The following is a 21,046-nucleotide window of genomic DNA, read 5'->3' as shown; positions in this document are numbered from 1 at the left end:
CTGTAAAGAAATTTTTTGTCTGCTTAAGACAGCCGATCATGTCGTTTATCTGTGTTTATGTTGTTTAATGCTGGAAGAGTGAACAAAAGACCAGGAGAAATGATGATTATATTATTATATAAGTTTGGCATCAAACTAATGATCAAGTAACCGTTACAAAATTCTGGAAAAATATTGCAGATCATCACAAGGCCTGCCACTATTATATCATGCTCAGGGTAAACACAATTTGTCAAAAAAAAAAAAAGACTTATCAGGCAACTGTTACTAAATCAATCTGATTGAAAGTTGAAACCATGAAAAGTAGCACCACTGCACAGCTTCCCAACAGACATTCATTCATCTACAAAGTAAGAAAAAGAAAAAAAAAAACAAATAAAACTTCTGCTGAATAGAAACTATCATCTCAATTTGTTGATGGTCTACAAGTAGAACACTACTATCACTTTCATTCTCATAAGGTCATGACACAAATTATTTTTTATAAGTGAAAAAATGGGATTGTAACACATGAAGTCTTCAAAGCGTCAGGTAATGAGCAATCATCACAACCTTAGTGACCTAAACAAAAAACAGAAACAGCAAGAAAAAATAAATACAAAACCACACTAATAAGTGAATGTTTAATTAAGGAGTTGTATTTGAGTTCAAGACTGTATTTCAACACAACATCAAAGTCAAAACAGACTTAAAAAAAAAAAAAAAAAAAACCTCAAAGCAAAGCAATCTCAGTAGGCACGAATCTCCAGAATGACAATTAGCTACGGACCTTAATACCAAAAGTGGCCAACTATTAGTGGTGATGTACGACGTATCATTTCAACCAAAATGAAAAAGAGAATACTATTAACTAACGTTATAGCTCATGTAGTTCAGAAGAAACAAGAGCGCAATACACAAAATTTTTCTATTTTAAACTGAAATGCTCATACATGTTTATGGAGCCAATGATTAGGTTTTTGTTGTAGTTTCATTTTATGGACTTTTGTCCCAATTTCGGACACAAATACCATTTTGAACAAATAAACTCATTTCACTTTCACTCTCTATCTTCTCAATCTCTCATTCGGCCTTTCACGCTCGATTCCGGCGTGATATAACTATATTCGACGAGATACGAGGGAATCCGACGAGCTATGATGACCTAGAACGACAAAGTTTCACGTGAATTTGACTTTTTCCGCTTAAAATGCCCAAAAAGTATGAATTTTATCGTATAACGTCGTATATTATCGTACATTATAACGCAATTTCATTTGTATGAATTTTATCGTACATTAAAATTATAATTATAATTTTAATGTACAATAAAATTCATACAAATTATAATGTACATTATAATTATAACGTACGATAATATATGACAGTGTACAATAACGTACGATAATGTACGATGGCATACGATAAAATTCATATTTTTGGGCATTTTAAGTCGAAAAAGTCAAATTCACGTTAAACTTTGTCATTCTAGGTTATCTTAGTTTGTCGGATTCTCTCGTATCTCGTCGAATTCAGTTATGTCTCGTCGGAATTGAGCGTGAAAGACCGAAGGAGGGATTGAGAAAATAGATAGTGAAAGTGAAATGGGTTTATTTGTTCAAAAGGGCATTTTGTCCGAAATTGAAACAAAAGTCTATTTTTGGATATTTTTAAAATATGAGGTCTACTCTCGATATTTTGTTAACTTTCAGGTCCATAAAATGAAATTTCTCTTTTCCTAATTACTTTTCCTAAGTTTTAAATTTCTTGTGAAGGATCTGCTAGAGGAAAACTCCCATGAATACAAGGCCTAAGAACATTACTGGAACCATTTAGGAGGCTTGTGTATAATTTAGTTATTTATAATATAATCTTCTTTTATCATTACATTACCTGAGAATTTATAAAACAGGAAGAAAAACAAATTCACATGAAATAAAGTTCCAGCATGAAAACACATTCTAAACTATATGAGAAGCTTTAATCTTATAAAGCTGGTTGTAACATATGATAAAAACAATCAACATTTCTTCACCTATGAAATATCTAACCTTTTGCTACACATTCCAAAAGAAAAGCTAATGCAATAGGTCAATTATTCCCCTTTCTATAAACAACGAAACTGATTTCCCGTCCACTCATTTCCTTTAACTAACAGTTGCTTCAAATTTATCAGTGTATATACATACAACATTTTTCTTACACCATGAATGACCACCAATTCACAAAAACCGGAGTATCAAAACACAATTGAGATCGCGAATACGAATTTCATCAGACAATTTCAAGGCACAAAAAATTAGGGCAAAGAACGAAAGAGTTTCATATAAAAGATCACGAAGATTGATTTCAGAAGATAGAAAGCGAAATTACCTTCTGGAGTCCAACCGTAATTCCGGTTACAAACGGAGAGCTGGGAAGTGAGCAGAGCGGAGGCCGTGGCGGAGTGGTAGGGAAGCAGCGATCCCAGGCAGCGACTCGTTTCAATGGCCGACCTTCGAGGTCAAAATCAAAACCAAAAAAAGCGAATGAGGAAATGAATCTCACGCTGGGAAGCCAAATGGAGGGAGTTCAAGTTACCTGAGGGAGATTGGACGAGAAAGGAGATTTTGAGTTTGTTTGGGGATTCCGAACGGCGATGAGGAAGCAGACTTGGCCTTGGCGGCTCCGGCGGAGAGTCTCGCAGATGATGCAGATCGGCCGGCCGATCTGAGGGCTGTCCTGGCGGCGGCGAAGGACGCCATTTTGTAGTCGGATGCAGAAATGGGCAATGGCGGGTTTTAGGATTATTTGGAGAAGGGAAAGGGTTTTATTCGGGGTTTTGGGCTTTAAGGCTTTCTTGTGTATAGCTCAAATCAAACCACGGATTAGCTTGATTTACCGCGGTTACTCGGTAAAAAAACGAAACTTGGTATTTATTTATTTATTTATTTTTAATCATTTTGTAAAAGTGGGAATTTTTTTAAAAACATAAATTACACGAGCTCACGTTCCGAGCAATGTCAAGAAATTTGCCGCGTTCATTTGGAAAACAAATTAAGAATTTTTTTTTTTTTTTTTTTTAAACAAAGATATTTTACAAATTCCCTTTTGTAAAAGTGGGAGATATTATTTTTTTGAAAAGATTAAATAAACGAGCTCACATTGCTCAGCAAATGACAAAGTAATTTTCCAAATTCATTAAATTATTTGATTAAAATTAAGAAATACTTTTTTAACGAGTTTTTATAAAAATCAATTTTTAATACTTACTAAAGGGAAATAATTTTTTTTCAAAAAAAACTTTTTTTTAAACATAAAAATACATGGCTCGCATTTATATTTTTTACTTAAAAGAATCTGGTTCTCGTTTCTTTATATACAAAATTGAAAGAAAACACAATAAAATGAAGGTAAAAAATTATTGCATTCTTACAATCACCACAAAGCCTTTTTCTTGAATACCTGCGATTTACTAGTTGAAGCTCGGATCTTGCCTCAAAACTGTGCTCTCTGCTAATTTTTTCGTTGTTGTGGATTTCGTTGATTTTTACGATTTCTTGGTTTGATCACACATTTTCTGGCAACCTCAATTTATCCAGGAAGCTAATTTTTGTAAGGTATGTCTTTAATAGTTTTCAAAGTTGTTGATATTGAAATTATCAATTAAATTGGAATTTAAAAACTAAATTGATGATTTTAATAACGAAATTAAAATTGGTTATTAATTAAATTGTTGGTTGTGAAATTTAAATTGAATATGTAAAATATTAGAAGCAAATACTCGGAATTACAAATGTAGAGTAAGTTTAGCTTGATGACTTTTTAACAATTTTGTGTTATGTTTTCCATAAACTAAAAAATGGCCGACAAGGGAGCAAGAAAGTATTGCACGCTGTTGGAGGTAAGTGCAGGCGAGATTTACATGCCATTTCTATCTTTGACAAATGAAATGTGGGGGAATAACGTGCACGAGCCACGAAGTATTACTTGATTGATCATGATCCTAAAAAATACGCGAGGCATTATGGACAAAATCGAACAAATGCTATGAAAGACATGGGAAAAGAAGAAAATACGAGTCGACAACGAGGAACATTTATTTTGCAGTAGATTGGTTCTTTCTTGATCCATTCCTTGCACGCGAGAAGGCTTATTCAGAGCAATGGAGATTGTTGAAAGTAAAGATTGACATTCGATTATTATTTTTTTTTTAATCCGATTGCAATATGATTATTGTTAGACCTCATTCTAATCGGACTTGCTTGCAGTTTCTCGTTCCATCCCTTTTTCTGAGTTTTTAAACTCCGAGAAATTGTGAAGAGGGTACTCATATTGTACCTGTAAGCAAACATGTACGTGCATCAAAATTGACATGAGTAAGACCTATTATCAGTAAGAATGTCGCCTTATGCTACGTGTGCTTAAATGCTATTGATTTCAACCAAGTTATGAACATCCTTTTAAGTTACAAAAGACGAAGAAAGATCCATAAATCAAAGTCCTGAGGGCATAAAAACTGAAATGGTGTTTTAGCTCAAAAAGTTTTTCCAAACACAGCTGTTTATCAGATTGACAGACAGTTGCAAGCCTAACGGTTATAGTAAAACAGAGAGCATGTGTGGTAAAAAATTGATTTAAACCAAAAATTTTCCATCATTACTTGTCAATTTTTTTTTTCTTTCCAATACAGCTCTTTGACTAAACTTATTCTAGTTGTGTTTTTTTGCAGTTACAATTTTTTTTGGTGTAAAAAACAATTTTCCTGCAACGTACAGCTCCTAGCTTTTTCGATAAGGTGAAGCATTACCAGACTGACTGATGATGATCAAGGTTCGAACTGCTTTTCAAGTATACTTGATCTTAACTCTTTTTAAATAATTAAAAAAAAAAAGAAGCAATTGATCATCTTTTGCAAATCTAATCGAGCTAGTTGGAGGAGAAAAATTCGGAAGTACAACCTCCTGCAACTCCGATGTTATGAACTCTGCACAAAATCATAAGCCAAAATCAGGAATCTAAATGAAAAAGAAAGTCTTGAACACAGGATTGGAATTGGTCTAACAAAATAGTTTACCTTCTTATAACGTCACATTCAGGGGTCATCTGTAGAGAGGAAAATTTGAAACATAATGCAGAAATATGAAAGGTTATCGGGTTGAGCGTAAAATGGAAGGACTTACCTATAAAGTGAAGTTCGGGATCATTTCTACAGAGAACCATACTTCAATGCTAGAATCTAACTTGCCAACGGAGTACATGTTATGTTGCTAGGATTATAAACTCTTTTTGGAAACTACTGCCACGAACACCATTTTTTCGGGAAAAAACCCCACCAGCAACACCGTCTAGTTAGAATTCTACTAGGGACTAGCGTTATACTTTTCATTTTTATGTCTTATTTTTGTTAAAAGCAAGTGCAGTTTATTCTAGGTTCATACATAATCATTCACATTTAATTATTCTGTTTTATGCAATGTCTACTTTTTGTTTACCTAATTAAGACATTTTGGGGGACAATTGATAAAGCGACAAGGGTTCGGGTTTGAAGGAGCGAGGACAACAATAATGCAGCGTTTATGGCAAAACTCTAGTGGCACATGGTAAATAATTAGGATCCGCTACAGGTCCAACTTCTCCGGAAAAAAAAAAAAAAAAATCAACATGAGGGTTTCTTCGCGATAGAAAGATATTATGTCTTCTAGAGGTGTTAAAAGATAATTCGGTCTTTCTTATAGGAGTCTGTCAAGAACCTACGGATGATGAACTGATTTGGAAGGAAACTGTGAATGGGAAAATCAGTATTATATCAGCTCTTAGGCAAATTAGGGAGGTAATTATTTCTCCGGTTTATATCCGGGAACTGAGGGGATTTGTTGTGTGGGTTAGAAGTTAAGTCTTTTAGGCACTGTTCTTCCACTGTAGTGTGACAAAATTTCTTTGGTTTATCGGAAGCCTCGTTGGGTGGAAGAGAACACACTGAATCATATCAAGTCCGAGAGCCAAAGAATCAGCGGATATCTAACTTCGACACCAAGCAAAGGCGAGGACAGAGACGATGAATCGCAGAAGTTTGGTGGAGAGGAAGATCACAACGAGGCGGGGCTGAGAGTGAATGGAAATGTTGTGCGATATTCATAGGAGCAAAACTTGCAAGGGTTTCGAATATACGCAGAATGTGCGTATATAGGGTGATAATATACAGATTATGGGTGATCTTAAGATTGCCCAATTCCCAAATTATAGACTTATTCCCCTGGAGATGGTAATGTGATTGATCACTTACTAGCTCAATGGGCAAGGAACAATGGTTCAGCAGGTTATTGTAATTTTGAGTCAATTTCTTAGCTGAATCAAGTTTTACTGTTAGTGAAGTTTATGTTTTTCAAAAATAAAGAGAAAAAAGGTTGGCAAGTATTTTTGTCGGATTTCTTACACGAAGGATTTTTTTTTCTCTCCGAGTTCGTCTGAACCCTTGGATTTTGAAGTTCGTACTATTTGTTGAGACCCAGAAAATAATCAATCGTGATTGAGTTATATATTAAGAAAAATAAGATGTTATTCAAATTTCATAATCACATGAATAAATTGAAATTCTGACTGAATGAATCCCCAAACATCAAATAATTAGAGTCTTAACAATTTCGCTAGAAATAAAAACATCCTAAAACCCTAACTGGCGTGAACGAGTTCATCAGGCTGGAGAAGATGATCCATCAACTCGGAGAATTCCTCGTCGTCACAAAACCGACCGCCTTGCGAGCTGAGAAACCCAAGCCGACGATCAATGGCGTGAATCTTGTTCTCCAAGAAAGTCGAAAGCGCGAGAAGCGATTCCTTGCGCAGGAAGTCAAGCTGGTCGTCCCAGGGAAGGAGAGGATCGCTCGCGGTGGTGGTCTGATCGGAGAGCTGTTTTCGGAGAGACTTGATTTCGGAGTCCATGAAGTCGGAAAGGTCAAGCTTCTCCTTCGTTCTCCGGCGGCGCTTGTTCCCGGCGGCGGAGGCTTTTTGGAAGGCGTCGATGACGTCGGAGGGATTTTCCGGCCACGAGGTAAAATCGCCGTTGGGCCCGAAAACTATAACGCAAACTTGAACATCGCACAAAGAAGACAACTGTGAGGCTTTTCTCTTCAGTGTTTCTCTACGATTTTCGTACGAACTCAACATTTTTCTCTCTATGTTTTCTTACGACACGAAATGCAATATATATATATACATGTAAGTTTCCTTTTTAATTTGGTTTCCTTTTCTTTTCCCTTTTTTGCTTGCAATTTTGGTTTCCTTTTCGCTTCTCACTAGTCACTACAGGCAGTTTGCACAATAACTATTTGACGTATCTCTTCTATTTCTTAAATAACAATTCCAAAAAAATTATTTACAAAAATAACTTTTTAGACAAGTAAATAAAAAAGAAAACAAATTTCCTCTTAATATAATTATAATTAGAGATAACACTTCTATTCTCCACTTTTTTTTTTGTTCTCACTTCATTTTTGTTCCACATTCCTTCTTCTTTCTTTCGAGCTCCTTATTCAAAACTTCTTTTTTTTTTAGATCACAGAGCTCGAGTTCACCGAGATTCCACTGGAGTTTTCATAGTCTTTGAAGATTGAGTTTTGAAAGTGAACGAAGGAAATGTAAAGTTTTTATAAAGATAATACTTCAAGATCTTGTTAAAGTTAAGTTAAAAAGTTTTACTTTACATATATATATATATATATATATATATATATATATATATATATATATTTTACTTTAAGCAACATTTTAGAAGAAAAAAAAAAGAATTTCATTAGATCTTTCATTGTTGTTGCAATTTGGAACAACCACAAATGCAGAGAATAATTAACTCTTGTGATTTGTGGTTGTTCTCGTTTGTTTTATTCGTTATTTGTAATTTGAATGATATAATAAGTTTTTCCAACATATAAATAAATTCATTATTAAGTTAAATAGGTTAATTTAGGGACCACATCCATGGTTTTAGATACTCCATAAAAGAGTCCATAAAAGAATGTTTCGTGCTATATAAAAAAATATAGATAGTCATTAAAGCTTTTGATCACATAATTCCAACACGTGAGGTCAAATTCTCAATCCTCGTATTTAAGTGTCATATGCATTTTTTGATCGATTCCAACCTCTCGGGAGGTAGGACGATCACCGTCAAGGACCTCACAAGACCGTTATGGTGGTAAAGTATAGATTTTGAACAAAATTGAATATAATATTATATGAGAACAATCGTTATGGACACGAACAATGTATTTGTACATGAACAACTATATGTGTTAATAATGGTTGTTCTTTGTTGTTTTTTCTATGTTGGTTCATAATTGAAATTGTTCTTACATATGAAATAGGTTACATATGTTTTTAGAGGAAAATGAAGTTGATGTATAATTTTTATCTCTATTTACAATACTTTGAGATCAACTATAGTTATTAAACAAATTTATTTTACAATCTTTTACATATATGAAGCATTTACATTCACATAGACGGTGATGGAAAATGGAAAAATGGTAATGGTGGCTCTTAAAAATGAATTGCAATTGGTATAGCCAAGGGAATTGCTCTTGGAAATGGATTGCAATTGGTATAGCCAAGGGAGTTGCTATTGCAAGAAGCGTCAATTTTTCATAATTGGTGGATGCAATTTACGAAAGAACAAGCATGATCAACGTCTTACATATGTTTTATATTTTCATTTGAGATAAATATTTTCAGTCATTTTTTAAAGTACTAAAACTCAAAACATAATTGAAATGCAAAGTCACAAAACAATAAAGGGTTATTCTCAATGTATTTAGCGGTTGATCTGACTTGATTATGGTTGTTCACATTACTTAAAGGGAAATAGACCGCATAAATACTTAATATTTTAGTTTTGATACACTTATTTACCTTATCTTTTTTATGACGGCGTAAATACCCGATGTTAATAAATTGTTGCACCGTTGGTACTCGGTTCGTTAAGTAAAAAAAAATGGACGGTTAAGATTAAATGGACATATTTAGACTTCGATAAATTGTTTGTAAATGAGTTTTAATTGTTTTTTCCTCGTTTTTTAAAATTGAATATTAATTAAAAGGATTTAAAGGGAGTTAAAATCCTATCCTTCGCTGTCCAAGCCTTCGTCACTGTTACAAACTTTAGTCACCACAGATCACCAATTTGTCTCTTCTTAGGTGTTCTAAACACCGTCTTCATGTTCGCGTCGTCTTCATTAATAACACTATGCAAGTTATTTTTGTAGCTTATTAAGAGCTGGGAATATTAAATTAAACGTTTTGCTTTAATTTTAAAAAAATTATGCCATTTTCGATGTCTAAATCACATGAAAAGTCATATAACAACAAAAGGGTTGTTCTAAGTGTATTTAACGATTGATCTATGATCGTTCTCTTTACTTTAGAGACTAATCAAGACAAACTAATACATATATTTTATATTCTCACTTGAAACGGCTATTTTCAATCTTTTTTTAAGGATTTTATTGAAAATCAAACACAATTGAAATGCAAAGTCACATAATAAGAATGGGCGGTTCTAGCGGTTGTTCTTTCTGGATTATGATTGTTCTCTTTAATTTTAAGACTAATTAAGACATCTTAGTACATATGTTTCATATTCTCACTTTTTTTTAGATATAAAAGTTGCCAAAGGCTTTCAATAGATTATGGGTATGAAACCCAATAATACAAACATCTTACATCTCTTAACAAGATAAATGAAACCTCAAGACAACAATAATTCAATTATAAAATCGGATGAAAGCACGTTGTGTAGAAACTTCCGATGACGGGAATATAAACCACACTAAAATTCGAGCAATTGGCTCTTTAAAAAAAAATCCTCAAATTTTAGTGAATGAGCTAGAGTGCTCGAGGAAATATATCGTCGGTATCTCAGAAAATAGAGTCTCGGTATAAAAAATACCATAACCCCCCTAAATAACTATAATTTCTCGATATTTTATTTTTTTTAATTTTAGTTTACTAAGCCTATGTATTTGTTGAAGGAAAAATTTTGCATTCTGTCTTGAAAACCTTATATAAACAATCCACGTGGGACATTTTTTTCCCTCATTCGTTGCACCTTAACATTTAGACATTTCCTTAACTAGGATTAAATTAAGGCCTATTTCCAATGTCCTACTTTTTCCAAAAATTTACCAAACTAGGACTAGTAAAAAAAAAAAAATCTTTTACTCGATGTGCTGAGCGGGAAAAGAGAAAGAAAGAGAAAAAAGAAGAGATTTTATTGAGGAAGATGGTAGGTGGTAATTAGTATGATGGTATAATAGGTAGAATTTTGTGTATCTCTCATTTGACTTTTTTTTTACTAGTCCTAGTTTGGTAAATTTTTGAAAATAGTAGGAGATTAGAAATGGGCCTTAATTTAGTCCTACTTTTGACAATTTTCCCAATAATCACTAATTGCCGTCAATGTTGAAAAATACTCACAAGTTACAACTAATATTCAAACTACCCAATTATATTCATAATTATTTTTTAATTCAAATATATTAGCTTATATATGCTTATTTTTATTAAAGGTTACTAATGTATTTGTGTATAAATGTTAAAAATTTATTTGATAAAAGAAAAGCTACAAGGAAGAAATTTTAATTAATGTTATAAATTTATTTAGTGTTTTATTTGTTTATTATTCATTTGATGTATTTTGAAAATTGTATGAGATTATGAGGACATTATGATTTATATTGCATTCTTGAACCTGTATAGTGTATAGTTTCATGTGTGTTGCAGATACTATTTTAAATGAAATTTGTAAATATCTCCGTCGGTATCGGATATACTTATAAATTTGAATTGGTAATAATATTAAAATCATTTTAGTCTATCCACCGATATACCAATCGATAGTTTATATATCAATAAAATCAGAATCTCGATATCAGCCTCCTCGTGTTACGGATGAATTACAAGTGGGTAATCCAGGCAGTCAGAGTGATTATTGTTCTACGTTTTATATTGACTTGTAATTAGTTCATGAAGCTATTTAAACAAGGCTGTGAAGATATTGAAATTATGGTTATAAAGTTATGAACATATCATCATAAGTTTATGAAAATATCTCCATAAGTTTACGAAGGTATTTGCACATAAATTTATGTAAATTTTATAGTAATTATTGATCTCATTTTTAAGTCTGATGGTGTATGTGAGACCAGGAAGAAAAAAAAATTAAATAAATAAATAAATTCACGGATGCATATAATGCATTCCAATGATTCCATTATGAACACCAATTTTAAGCTACAATAGACAACAAAAATCCATTAAATTAAAAGTCTCTGTTGGCATAAAAATTGAAATGTTGTTTTAGCTCACAATTTTTTTTTCTTCCAAACACAGCTGTTTTTCATATCGACAGAACATATGCAAGCAAGCCCAACGATTATAGGACAACAGAGTGTATGTGTGGTAAAAACTGATTTCACAAAAAAGAAATCCATCATTACTTGTCAACTTTTCTCTTTCCAATACAGCTCTTTGACTCTACTTATTTTAATTATCCTTTTTGCAGTTACATTTTTTTTGGGGTAACAAATAATTTTCCTGCAATGTACAGCACCTAGCTTTTTCGAGAAGGTGAAACATTACCAAACTAACTGATGATGATCAAGGTTTGAACTTTGAACTACTTTTCAAGTATGCTTGATCTTAATAAAAAATAAAAAAAAATTCATCATCTTAGGCAAATCTAATCGAGCTAGTTGCAGGAGAAAAATTCGCAAGTACAACCACCTGCGACTCCAATGTTATGAACTCTGCACAAAATAATAAGCCAAAAATAAGGGATCTAAATGAAAAATAAAGTCTTGAACGCGGGATTGGAATTGGTCTGTAGAGAGGAAATAGTTTACCTTCTTAAAACGTCACATTCAGGGGTCATCTGTAGAGAGGAAAAATTTAGAGACTGTTGTTAATCTTAAATAGTTTGAAACATAATACGGAAATATGAAAGGTTATCGGGTTAAGCGTAAAATGTATGGACTTATTTATAAAGTGAAGTTCGGATCATTTCTATAGAGAACCACATAAATGCTAGAATCAAACTTGCAAACCGAGCGCATGTTATGTTCAGGACACTCGATCGCTTGTTAGGCTAATACGTTGCCATCTATTTTTTCGGGAGAAAAAAACCCACAAGCAATATCCTCTAGTTAGGATTCTAGGGACTAGGCTTATGATTTTCATTTCAATGTTTTATTTTGGCTAAAAGCAAGTACAGTTTATTCTATGTTCATACATATTATTCATTCACATTTAATTATTATTCAAACTTGAAATAAAATGCTATATAGTTCGGGAGATTTTTAACAACGTATTGATTTTAACAACGAAACTGATATCAGTTATAGTTTTCTATGGTTAGCTAACTTGGGTTTGAGAGGATTGCAATGAGTGCTGGGTTTTACAAGGAAAGACACTCATACGGGGTTGATTGGAAGATAGGAACCGAATGAAATGCTATTACTTTTCTAAATTAATTCATCCCAAGATTGTCAACGATCAGAAAAACAAAAGCATCTTAAGAAGTTTATAAGGTCATGTATTATTGGCTTTGACTTATATCATATAAACCATAACAAGGTTTCAGAGCCCTTAAAGCTCAAAAGAGCACCCAGTCTGAAAATAGAATCTGACTCGAGAATAGAAACCAAAGAGCCCCTATCTTGAGGGAGCATATAACAAGGCTAGATAATGTGTTATTCATCTTTATGGAGATCAAATGAATAAGAACGAATCTCGACCTTATATATCTACTAATTGTATAGATGAAAGCTGAACTTATATCCACAAACTCATCTCCTAACTATGTTATGGTAAAATAAATTGATTGATCAGAATAATTTCTAGAAGGGCCAAAATGCTGAGGTTTATAATTCAAATCTTTTTACACACACACATATTTATATCCGTAGGAAAAGCTATCAACGACACATTGAGTCAATGCATTCTTAAGCAAAACTAGCAAGTTGAAGGAGAGAAATCTCGAGAAGATCTTGAATTACATATCCAAGTCTCCATTTTTCCCTATCTCATAACTCGTCCAGTGTGAATTCTTACTCCATCTATGCTTTCGTATTCGACTAATTTTAACAATTTTTACTACTAGCATTTCGTCACCTAAAACTATAATCAGAGATTCCAATTGTAATCCAATATCTCGGAAGAAGCAGAGAATCACCTTCGTGAGTCCAAACGAAGGCTCGATCTGAGAGCGAGAGCATGGAAGTGAGCAGCGACGAGGCTGTGGCGGTGTGGTACGGAAGCATCGATCCCAACCTTCGACTCATCGCCATGGGCGAGCTTGGAAGGCCAAACGCGAAATCCAGTGAGTGCGTGGAATAGCGAACGAGAGGGGATTGAGATGAAGTGAAATACCTGAAAGAGCTGGGACGACGATGGAGGCGATTCCGAGGCTGCTCGAAGATGCGAAAGGGCGAGGACGGCGAATTGGATCGGGCGGCGACTCTGGAGCTCCGGCCGGAGGATCGGAGGGCTGACCTTGCGGCGGCCAACGACGCCATTCTTTTTTGTACGGACAGTCGATTAGTATTTGAGCCAAAGGTTTTTAGTGGGTTTTTGAGAATTATTTTGGAACATTTGTGGTTTTTATTCTTACACTGACCGGTCAATTGGTATTATTTGTTAGCTTTATGTGAATAAAAATGAATTAGAAGAAGATCTCGCTTTATTTATAAATTTAATTTTTATTTTATAAAATGAATCCAAAAATGACTTAAATTACAAAGAATATTCAAAACTCTCTAAAAAGAACAAAATTATTTCATTAGAGATGTGGTCGATCAACAATAATTGTACGGCAGAGGCGGGCTCGTAACGGTGGGATGGCGACGGTTTTGAGTTCCATACGAAAATAGCGAAGAGTCGATAATTTTCTATTAGCAATGAATTTGGCTAAACTTGACGAAAACATTGTATGTCATTAGTATACCTCGTTATTTATTGCATTGGTCGAGCAGTTAAATGACTATCAAAACTTGGATATCAAGGCGTCATTCATCAATCAAAACTCAAGCGACAAGCGAACAAGGTACGAGTTGATGGTCGAAGACACCTCTCGTCGCTCTCAATCATAAAATATCGGGGGAACTACATTGATGTTCTCATATAACAATTTAGAGCATATATGTGTGGCCTAAAATATAGAGCACTGCTATTTGTCATCTGAAATAGCGCATTAGCGTTAGTGTGACACGCTCAAAAGTGGGTCCCAACATACCTCACAAACCAATAATCATCAACCACATCACTGTTGATTCGTTACCGATGCCAAAAAGAATTACCGAAAATATATGGGGACTTGAAACAAAAACTACAAACATGAGCTTGTATAATATTTTTTTTTTAAGAAAAACTTTTAAAAGAAAATGCTAAAAATATTAGGCCTTGAAAAGAATTTTGAAAATTAAGTGTAATTATCTAAACTGCCTTAACACCGCGCCTCTTATTATGAAAATGTATTGTTTAATTATGAAAATACTTTGTTTTATGGGTTTTTTTTTCTTGTTGTTTATCATATTATTAGATGTACTATCAAAATTTTTGAACAGTTTCATTTCACATTATATTAGTTGTTTACAATTTTATTAAAAATATCAGTAAAATCATCTAAAAAAACAACAAAGTATATATGAAATAATGTATTTATAAATTCACCATATATTTGTGAATTTTACCCAAACATTTAGGCCTAAATATACTAAGTGCTCTAAATTTCAAGGTCTGAAGAAATGTCCCTACTAGTTGGCCTTATAACTAGGACAGCCCTTCTCCCTCGCCACACGATAGCTACTAAACTCATGAGACCAATGATAATGAAGATATTTGTTTTTTTAACTAATCGAAATAGTGTGTATGAAGTTTTTATTGCGAAAATAGTTTTATTTTTTCCATATTTTCCAAATCTTTTTATAACACTATTCCTATGTAATTTTTATATGATGTGACGAAGGTAATCATATATTTTATGTGATCAATTACAAATAGTATGATCCAATTTCCATGCATATAGAAAACTAACTCTCACTTTCACCTCGCTCTATAACATGTTATTTGGATGACAAACCCGAGTAAAAGAAACACAATCGCTCTAAAGAGCCTCGAGATCCAACGCCTGCTTCATTGTTACTACGAGTTTTCATAGAACTCTTGTTTGATAATTTATGCTCTGATTTAATCATGACATTGACACCCTAACTATATAGAGTAGTTCATTACACCATTAATATGTCAATTTGCTTAAATTCTCTATCTTCGAGCATGCTTGGGACAGGACATGGCATTATTTAACAAACAAAATAATAATAAAAAAAATCTATAAAATATTTTACAAAACAATATCTAAGATCAATATAGAGTTACAAGGCTAACTCAATTTTCCTAAAACAAGGTGACATGTTTTCTTGTAATATTTTTTCTTTCTTTCACCTTATAGGTTTGCTCTTGCTTCGGCTAGTAATGATCATTGTACAAGCCATGAGCGGTAAGCAAATCCCTTCGTGTCCTTTAGACTCGCCGGATTTATGCGAGCCTCTTCTCGATAACCTATGTCGCTCTTCAAAGCAGATTTGGCTCGAAATGCACAAATGTCCCCGATCACGCGGTCTTATCCCAATCAGGCGCCCCAACGACACACTATGGTCTTGAAAGAAAGACGCCGTGGACTACACATTAACTAGACTTAGCTTTATGATACAAAGAAAAATAAAATAAAAATAAAACATCTTAGACCCTTGATCACCCTAAACACTCTCCATTATAAAATAGGCATTGGAGTTGAGAGAAAGTGATTTTAGCTCTCCGAAACTCTCAATCCAGAAACTTACTTGCTCTAAGTGCATTGCACAACAATTTATTTGATATTTTGTTCTTTTCTTGTAAGATTCATCATATGATAGGATTGTATTGTAGGAAAAATGAAAAAAAATAAAATAAAGACTTAGCTTGATTCAAAATTCAATATTTTGTTTGAAAAAAAGAATGAAGAAGAAGCATCAACGAAACTAGGCCGAAAAATTCAGCTGGAGATTTGTTTACCTCCGTATCGAGGTTTGAAGATGAAAACGAGGAGAAACTAGGGGCCGGGATGTGTCGAGGGTAGCGTTCCACCGCGGACGCATACACAGACACGGACGGTGAGCTCTCGACAAATCGAAGCCTTGCATTCATCGCCTCAAGCCCGAGAGGCCATCCATTTGGGATCTCAGTGTCCTAAAATATATATAAAACAGTTAAAGATTAGATAGCAAACAAGAATGTGAATTATGTTTCAGGAGCAATATTATTTCTCCCAAGAACTTACATGGTCAAGATTTTCCATTTCCCACTCTGCTCTCTCAATATGATCACACGATCACTACCATCACATTGGCAAGTAATAATTCAGGCTCATTATTAGTCCGGGGGTTTAAAAAAAGGGAAAACTTGTACTTATTATCCATTGACCTTTTTTCTTCTGTATAATGAATAATTTCTTCGGCAGAACATTTAAGTGTTGCATGTGAATAGTCGACGGAAATGATATTTTGCTTCGAGATTTGAGATTCCTTGGCTCTCTTGCCAAAATCCATGGTTTTACATTACAGTTTTCGATGACAACATTTAAGTCATTCTGTACTTTCGTTCTCGCCAATGCCAAAGTTAATTATACATATTATACAATAATATAAAAAAAAAAAAAAAAACAATTATGTATATGATACTTAATACATAATTGATATATCTCGCCTGAAATAGCCATTTATGTTAAACTTCATTTTGATAACTTCCCGAAGTCTCATAACCATGCAACTTTGATAGTATACTAAGCATTTCTTTCGAAAAAAATAAAATTTAGCAAATCAAGAAGGGACTATTAAAGTTTATTACGTTGTAACATAAAATTGTTAAAATACTGATAAAAGAATTAATCATTACCTCCATAACCAAGAAGCTAACGAATCCAAAATGAAGAAAAAATTATAATGTGGTAATCACCAGAAATCCACCGACGAAAGCCAACAATAACAAAAGAACAATTCTTTTTTTCCTTTCTTTTATCTGGAAAAGCTGATTAGTATTTATTCTATTTCTACCTTAAAAGGATTTCACTGTGCATTGAAGAATAGTGGGACCTACATCGATATATGTTCAGTTCAGTCATTATTATAACTGGAAAGTCACACAACCTTCAAACTTATTTGGCTGGAAGTTACAACTTACAACTTTGCTGTTTGGAGGACAAATAACAACTACTTTTTACCTGCGATTACCACACCAAACAACTCATATAACTCTAGTATAATATAATATAATATATGTTTTATTATTACGTATTGGGTTAAAGTTTAGCCAATAAGCTCTTGGTGAAAGTAAAGTAATATAGTAAATAGAACAATGTATCAAGATCGGTGGTTTTTATATTTTAGAAGCGTGAGTATGATCAGGATAGTTGAAAAAGTTGAAACCAAAATACTGTCTATAACTCCAACAAAAACTGTGTCTTTAGACACACAAAAGAACAAACGCGACTAGTTGCGTCAATATAAATGCAAGATTTTAGTTTATAGACGCGAGTTTGTGGTGAGTCTCTCTCACTCCATCGGTTTTGCTCTTTCTCACTCTCTCATTCTCTCTCACTCTCTCACTCTCTTTCGTTCGCTCACACTCTCAACCCAAGTCCGCTGCGATTCCCAAATCCATCACCCTTCTCCGACGCATGCTCAGGGCTCCTCACTCTTCTCCGAGCACGCTCAGTTCTTCACCCAGGTTCGACTCTCTCTCTCTCTCTCTCTCTCTCTCTCTCTCTCTCTCTCTCAGGGCTTCTCACCGTTTGGTAAGAATATGATTAGACGCGACGCGTCTAAACCGTTGCCACCAATTGGCGAAAAACTCAATAGATGCGACTTTTTGGCTTTTAGGCGCAACTTTAGTTGCGTCTAAAACGCCGTTTTGCTCTAGTGTTTGACGATAATTAATATCCTTAATCTGAAAATTTAAAATCCTTGTGAAAAAATAACACGTAAGTGACACTCGTTATGGGTGACTCCTTTACTCAGTTCACTATTATTATTATGATTATGCTCATGTTGTGGTTACCTTACAGCGGTAACAAATAGTATAAATTAATAATAAATTATTTAAAATAAAAAATGTAATTAATAAAAGTGAAAAATTAATCAACTTCATCACATAGATAATATAACATTTTTTAGGGAATAAATAATGAAGAATTTGTTGCAACTAGTCAATCTCTTACCTTCTTTTAAAGTTCTAGTCAAAGTTTCATTTTATTAAGAAAATAGTCCATCAGACCGAAGTAAATTAAATTAACTATAACAGTTCATTTAATTAACTTCGACCTGGTGAGCTATTTTCTTAATAAAATGAAATTGTGGCTATTTTTTAAATAGATGGTGAGTTATTGAGCTACTGGCATAATTGTCCCATAAATAATACACCATTAAAAAATATATATGAAAATTACATATTACAAATTGAATTACTTTTTATAAAAAAAAATATAAACATGAAAATTACATATTACCAATATAGATGATATCTATAAATTATTGTTATTATATTGGCTTAATTTGGTTAAATACTATAAACTTTTATTAATTATCGTCTTTATTTAATTGGTATTGAAGAAATTAATTTGGATTATGAATAAAGCTTCAAAAATTTAAAATATGTTGATTAAATTTTGATTAACTAAAATATGCTTTAATTATAGATTATGAGTTGATTAGATTAAAATAATACTAAAATATTTGGTGTAATTTTTACAATGAACATCGTTATATCAAATAGTTCAACACTATTTTTTTGGTGTAAAAGTTACAACAAATATAAAATTATAGAGTTATAAATTTTTTTATCACTAGAGAGATTTAACTCTATTTATGAAGTTTTACCGTTATGCATTGGAGAAGCTCTAAAAAAAACCCTTTTTTTCCCTCCCAAGTAAAGAAGGGAATGGCTTGAGAAAAGAAGAGAAAGAAGAGACTTGACAGACTCGTTGAGGTGGCCTGAATCGGTTTGGAGTTGGACTGAATAATTGGTTGCTGAACATAATTGGCCTTGAAGGCTCAATCTAAAGAGGCTTTAGATTTTATTACCAAGTTCTTCTTCATACGTTTATTCACGAACATAGCATATATATGTACACTGATCTAATGAATTGGCTCGAGCATGAATTGAAGAAATATTATGTGCTTCTAGAGTTCGGTTTCGACTCGAAGAGTACAATTCTGTAACACTGGTGCTTTCATTGAGAGCATCATTGTAAATAAGACAAGTAATCGTATTATACGAGACAGTACCAATCTCCAAATAGCACAAATTATTTTGTCATCAATTCATGCTTAAGCCAATTCATTACTCATATATATGCTATGTTTATAAATAAAGGGAAATTTGCGTCAATGTCACAAATTCGTCGGGTTTTTGCATTCGTGTCACAAAGTTGTCAAAATTGCATTTGTGTCACGTATTTACATTCGTGTCACATGTGCAAATTTCAAATTACTTTCTTTAATCATTTAATCTTTTTATTAGTTACTCAATGTCTTCTGAATTTTTACAATACCTTATTAAAAACCACTTCATCTTCCTCTAAAACTTTCTAAAATTTTTGCATGTGACTTATTTGCAATTGAATTGCCAATTTGTGACATAAGATGCAAATACCACATGAATAAACGTATGAGGAAGAACTTGGTAATAAGAGCTAAAGCCTCTTTAGATTTGGGCTCTCATTGAGGCTCATAATGTTCAGCAATCAATTATCCAGCCCAATCCCAAACCATATCATGGCCGGAGGGGTTTTTTTTTATTTTATTTTTATTATTATCAGATTTTACTAACAAATATAAATCCCCCAATTAGGTCACAAATGGCTAAACCAAAAATACAAAAGGGAAAAAACATTGAGTAAAAAATTTCTTCCATGTTTGTTTTATTACTACTACGTGTGATCAATAAGCGCCGTGAAGCTTCTTCCAAGGATGTATAATAAGAAGTTAGCGCCGGACTTAAAAAAAGAAACAATATATTTAGCTTTAAAGTACATATCATGAATGCCAAGCTTGATTAATACTATATGAGTACATAAAAAGCAGGTGCAGAGTGCAGACTAATAAAGTTGTCTATAAATGGGGCAACAAATTTTTTTTCAATCTCCATATTCGAGCTTTATCAATTGAAAATTGGTTTGAGCCAATGTACTACCATGAATATCAATGAAGGCTATTTATACTTCACCTTCATGCCATCAATATTCAACATCTCACGTGATTTGATCTAAAGTTATGATCGCGCCGATCAAATGGTGTGTATACCCGACATTTTGTCACTTTTTCAGCGGTGTCTATTTTTTATACGTGGTGTGTCTATTCTCTCACATTTTCCTCTTTCGTTTGCTCTTATTTTTTATGACTTCCAAACGCAATATATAAATCTAACTTTGCCTCTTACTTTCTCTTCTATTATCACTTTCATCGCATTTTTTTGAATTCTAAATGGAGCATAATAGAGCAAGACCTCACAACGCATTTGTTAACGTCGCATAACTAACCCGAACAAGAGATAAAGTAATAAACGTCTGATAAAATGGAATCACATGAAAAAGGTACAAATTATTTTAGAAGAATTACAATTTTTTTTTTACCGTAACATTTAAAATAGTTTCTATTTCAAATCCTTTAAAAAATAGCTGTTTTTCAAAAGGTAAAAAAATGATTTTCCTTCTAAAATTAAATTGTAAACAGTAAATAAAGTTAAATAAAGTCCAAACCAGTAAACAAAATTTTAATTTTTTTTTGTAAACATCAAGAAAAATTAAGAAAAGTGACTACTTAAAAAAATATTCTTCGTAATAAAGTTTTAAATATGTTATTTTCGTGATATAGTACAAAAAATGGATACCAAAAGCAATTTCCAGAATTATTTTTTCCACTGATCCAAAGTCCAAAACACAACGGCCCAAAACGGGCCAACAAATAAGATTTGGGATGATAAGCTGATACAGTCTTTTGAGGAGAAG

The 21,046-nt window shown here is 33.0% G+C and overlaps 4 protein-coding genes across 7 annotated transcripts; all 4 read right to left on the bottom strand.

Annotated features, from left to right (window-relative positions):
* Positions 1-94: 94 nt before the first annotated feature.
* On the bottom strand, positions 95-2,799 carry LOC149385913 (uncharacterized). 2 transcript variants are annotated; one of them, XM_089626840.1, is made up of 3 exons: positions 2,560-2,799; positions 2,353-2,474; positions 95-561 (listed from the first exon to the last, which is right to left on the bottom strand). In XM_089626840.1, the coding sequence occupies exons 1-3, from the start codon at positions 2,721-2,723 to the stop codon at positions 554-556; spliced, it is 294 nt and encodes a 97-aa protein (XP_089482966.1). In that variant the 5' UTR covers positions 2,724-2,799; the 3' UTR covers positions 95-553. The 2 variants fall into 2 exon arrangements, with proteins under 2 accessions (XP_089482966.1, XP_089482967.1); XM_089626841.1 differs by having other exon boundaries at positions 95-343.
* A 3,773-nt stretch (positions 2,800-6,572) lies between these two features.
* LOC149385912 (agamous-like MADS-box protein AGL75) lies at positions 6,573-7,125 on the bottom strand. Its single transcript, XM_089626441.1, has one exon. The coding sequence runs from the start codon at positions 7,123-7,125 to the stop codon at positions 6,631-6,633; it is 495 nt and encodes a 164-aa protein (XP_089482567.1). The 3' UTR covers positions 6,573-6,630.
* Positions 7,126-11,406: 4,281 nt separating this feature from the next.
* On the bottom strand, positions 11,407-13,622 carry LOC149385911 (uncharacterized). Of its 2 annotated transcripts, none has more exons than XM_089626690.1 (4): positions 13,381-13,622; positions 13,184-13,305; positions 11,856-11,884; positions 11,407-11,759 (listed from the first exon to the last, which is right to left on the bottom strand). In XM_089626690.1, the coding sequence occupies exons 1-3, from the start codon at positions 13,524-13,526 to the stop codon at positions 11,874-11,876; spliced, it is 279 nt and encodes a 92-aa protein (XP_089482816.1). In that variant the 5' UTR covers positions 13,527-13,622; the 3' UTR covers positions 11,407-11,759; positions 11,856-11,873. The 2 variants fall into 2 exon arrangements, with proteins under 2 accessions (XP_089482816.1, XP_089482817.1); XM_089626691.1 differs by having other exon boundaries at positions 11,407-11,736.
* Positions 13,623-15,392: 1,770 nt separating this feature from the next.
* LOC149385910 (uncharacterized) lies at positions 15,393-17,045 on the bottom strand. Of its 2 annotated transcripts, XM_089627261.1 has the most exons (4): positions 16,939-17,045; positions 16,325-16,378; positions 16,060-16,233; positions 15,393-15,686 (listed from the first exon to the last, which is right to left on the bottom strand). In XM_089627261.1, the coding sequence occupies exons 2-4, from the start codon at positions 16,340-16,342 to the stop codon at positions 15,447-15,449; spliced, it is 432 nt and encodes a 143-aa protein (XP_089483387.1). In that variant the 5' UTR covers positions 16,343-16,378; positions 16,939-17,045; the 3' UTR covers positions 15,393-15,446. The 2 variants fall into 2 exon arrangements, with proteins under 2 accessions (XP_089483387.1, XP_089483386.1); XM_089627260.1 differs by lacking the exon at positions 16,939-17,045 and having other exon boundaries at positions 16,325-16,413.
* Positions 17,046-21,046: the final 4,001 nt, after the last annotated feature.

The sequence above is a fragment of the Urtica dioica genome, chromosome 9 (genome assembly GCF_054948205.1).
Source record: "Urtica dioica subsp. dioica isolate 48M chromosome 9, U.dioica_male_clone48M_v1_H2, whole genome shotgun sequence".
NCBI classification, from domain to species: domain Eukaryota; kingdom Viridiplantae; phylum Streptophyta; class Magnoliopsida; order Rosales; family Urticaceae; genus Urtica; species Urtica dioica.
Note: the sequence above shows the minus strand (reverse complement) of the source record. Positions and strands in the feature narration are given on the sequence as shown.

Bases quoted from the DNA above. Each gene is read 5' to 3' on its own strand.
- LOC149385913 (XM_089626840.1), bottom strand. From the start codon at position 2,723: ATGGCGTCCTTCGCCGCCGCCAGGACAGCCCTCAGATCGGCCGGCCGA. The intron at 2,475-2,559 runs GTAACTTGAACT...TTGACCTCGAAG, and splicing joins TCTCGTCCAATCTCCCTCAG to GTCGGCCATTGAAACGAGTC.
- LOC149385912 (XM_089626441.1), bottom strand. From the start codon at position 7,125: ATGTTGAGTTCGTACGAAAATCGTAGAGAAACACTGAAGAGAAAAGCC.
- LOC149385911 (XM_089626690.1), bottom strand. From the start codon at position 13,526: ATGGCGTCGTTGGCCGCCGCAAGGTCAGCCCTCCGATCCTCCGGCCGG. The intron at 13,306-13,380 runs GTATTTCACTTC...TGGCCTTCCAAG, and splicing joins CGTCGTCCCAGCTCTTTCAG to CTCGCCCATGGCGATGAGTC.
- LOC149385910 (XM_089627261.1), bottom strand. The intron at 15,687-16,059 runs GTAAACAAATCT...GTTAATGTGTAG, and splicing joins CTTCAAACCTCGATACGGAG to TCCACGGCGTCTTTCTTTCA.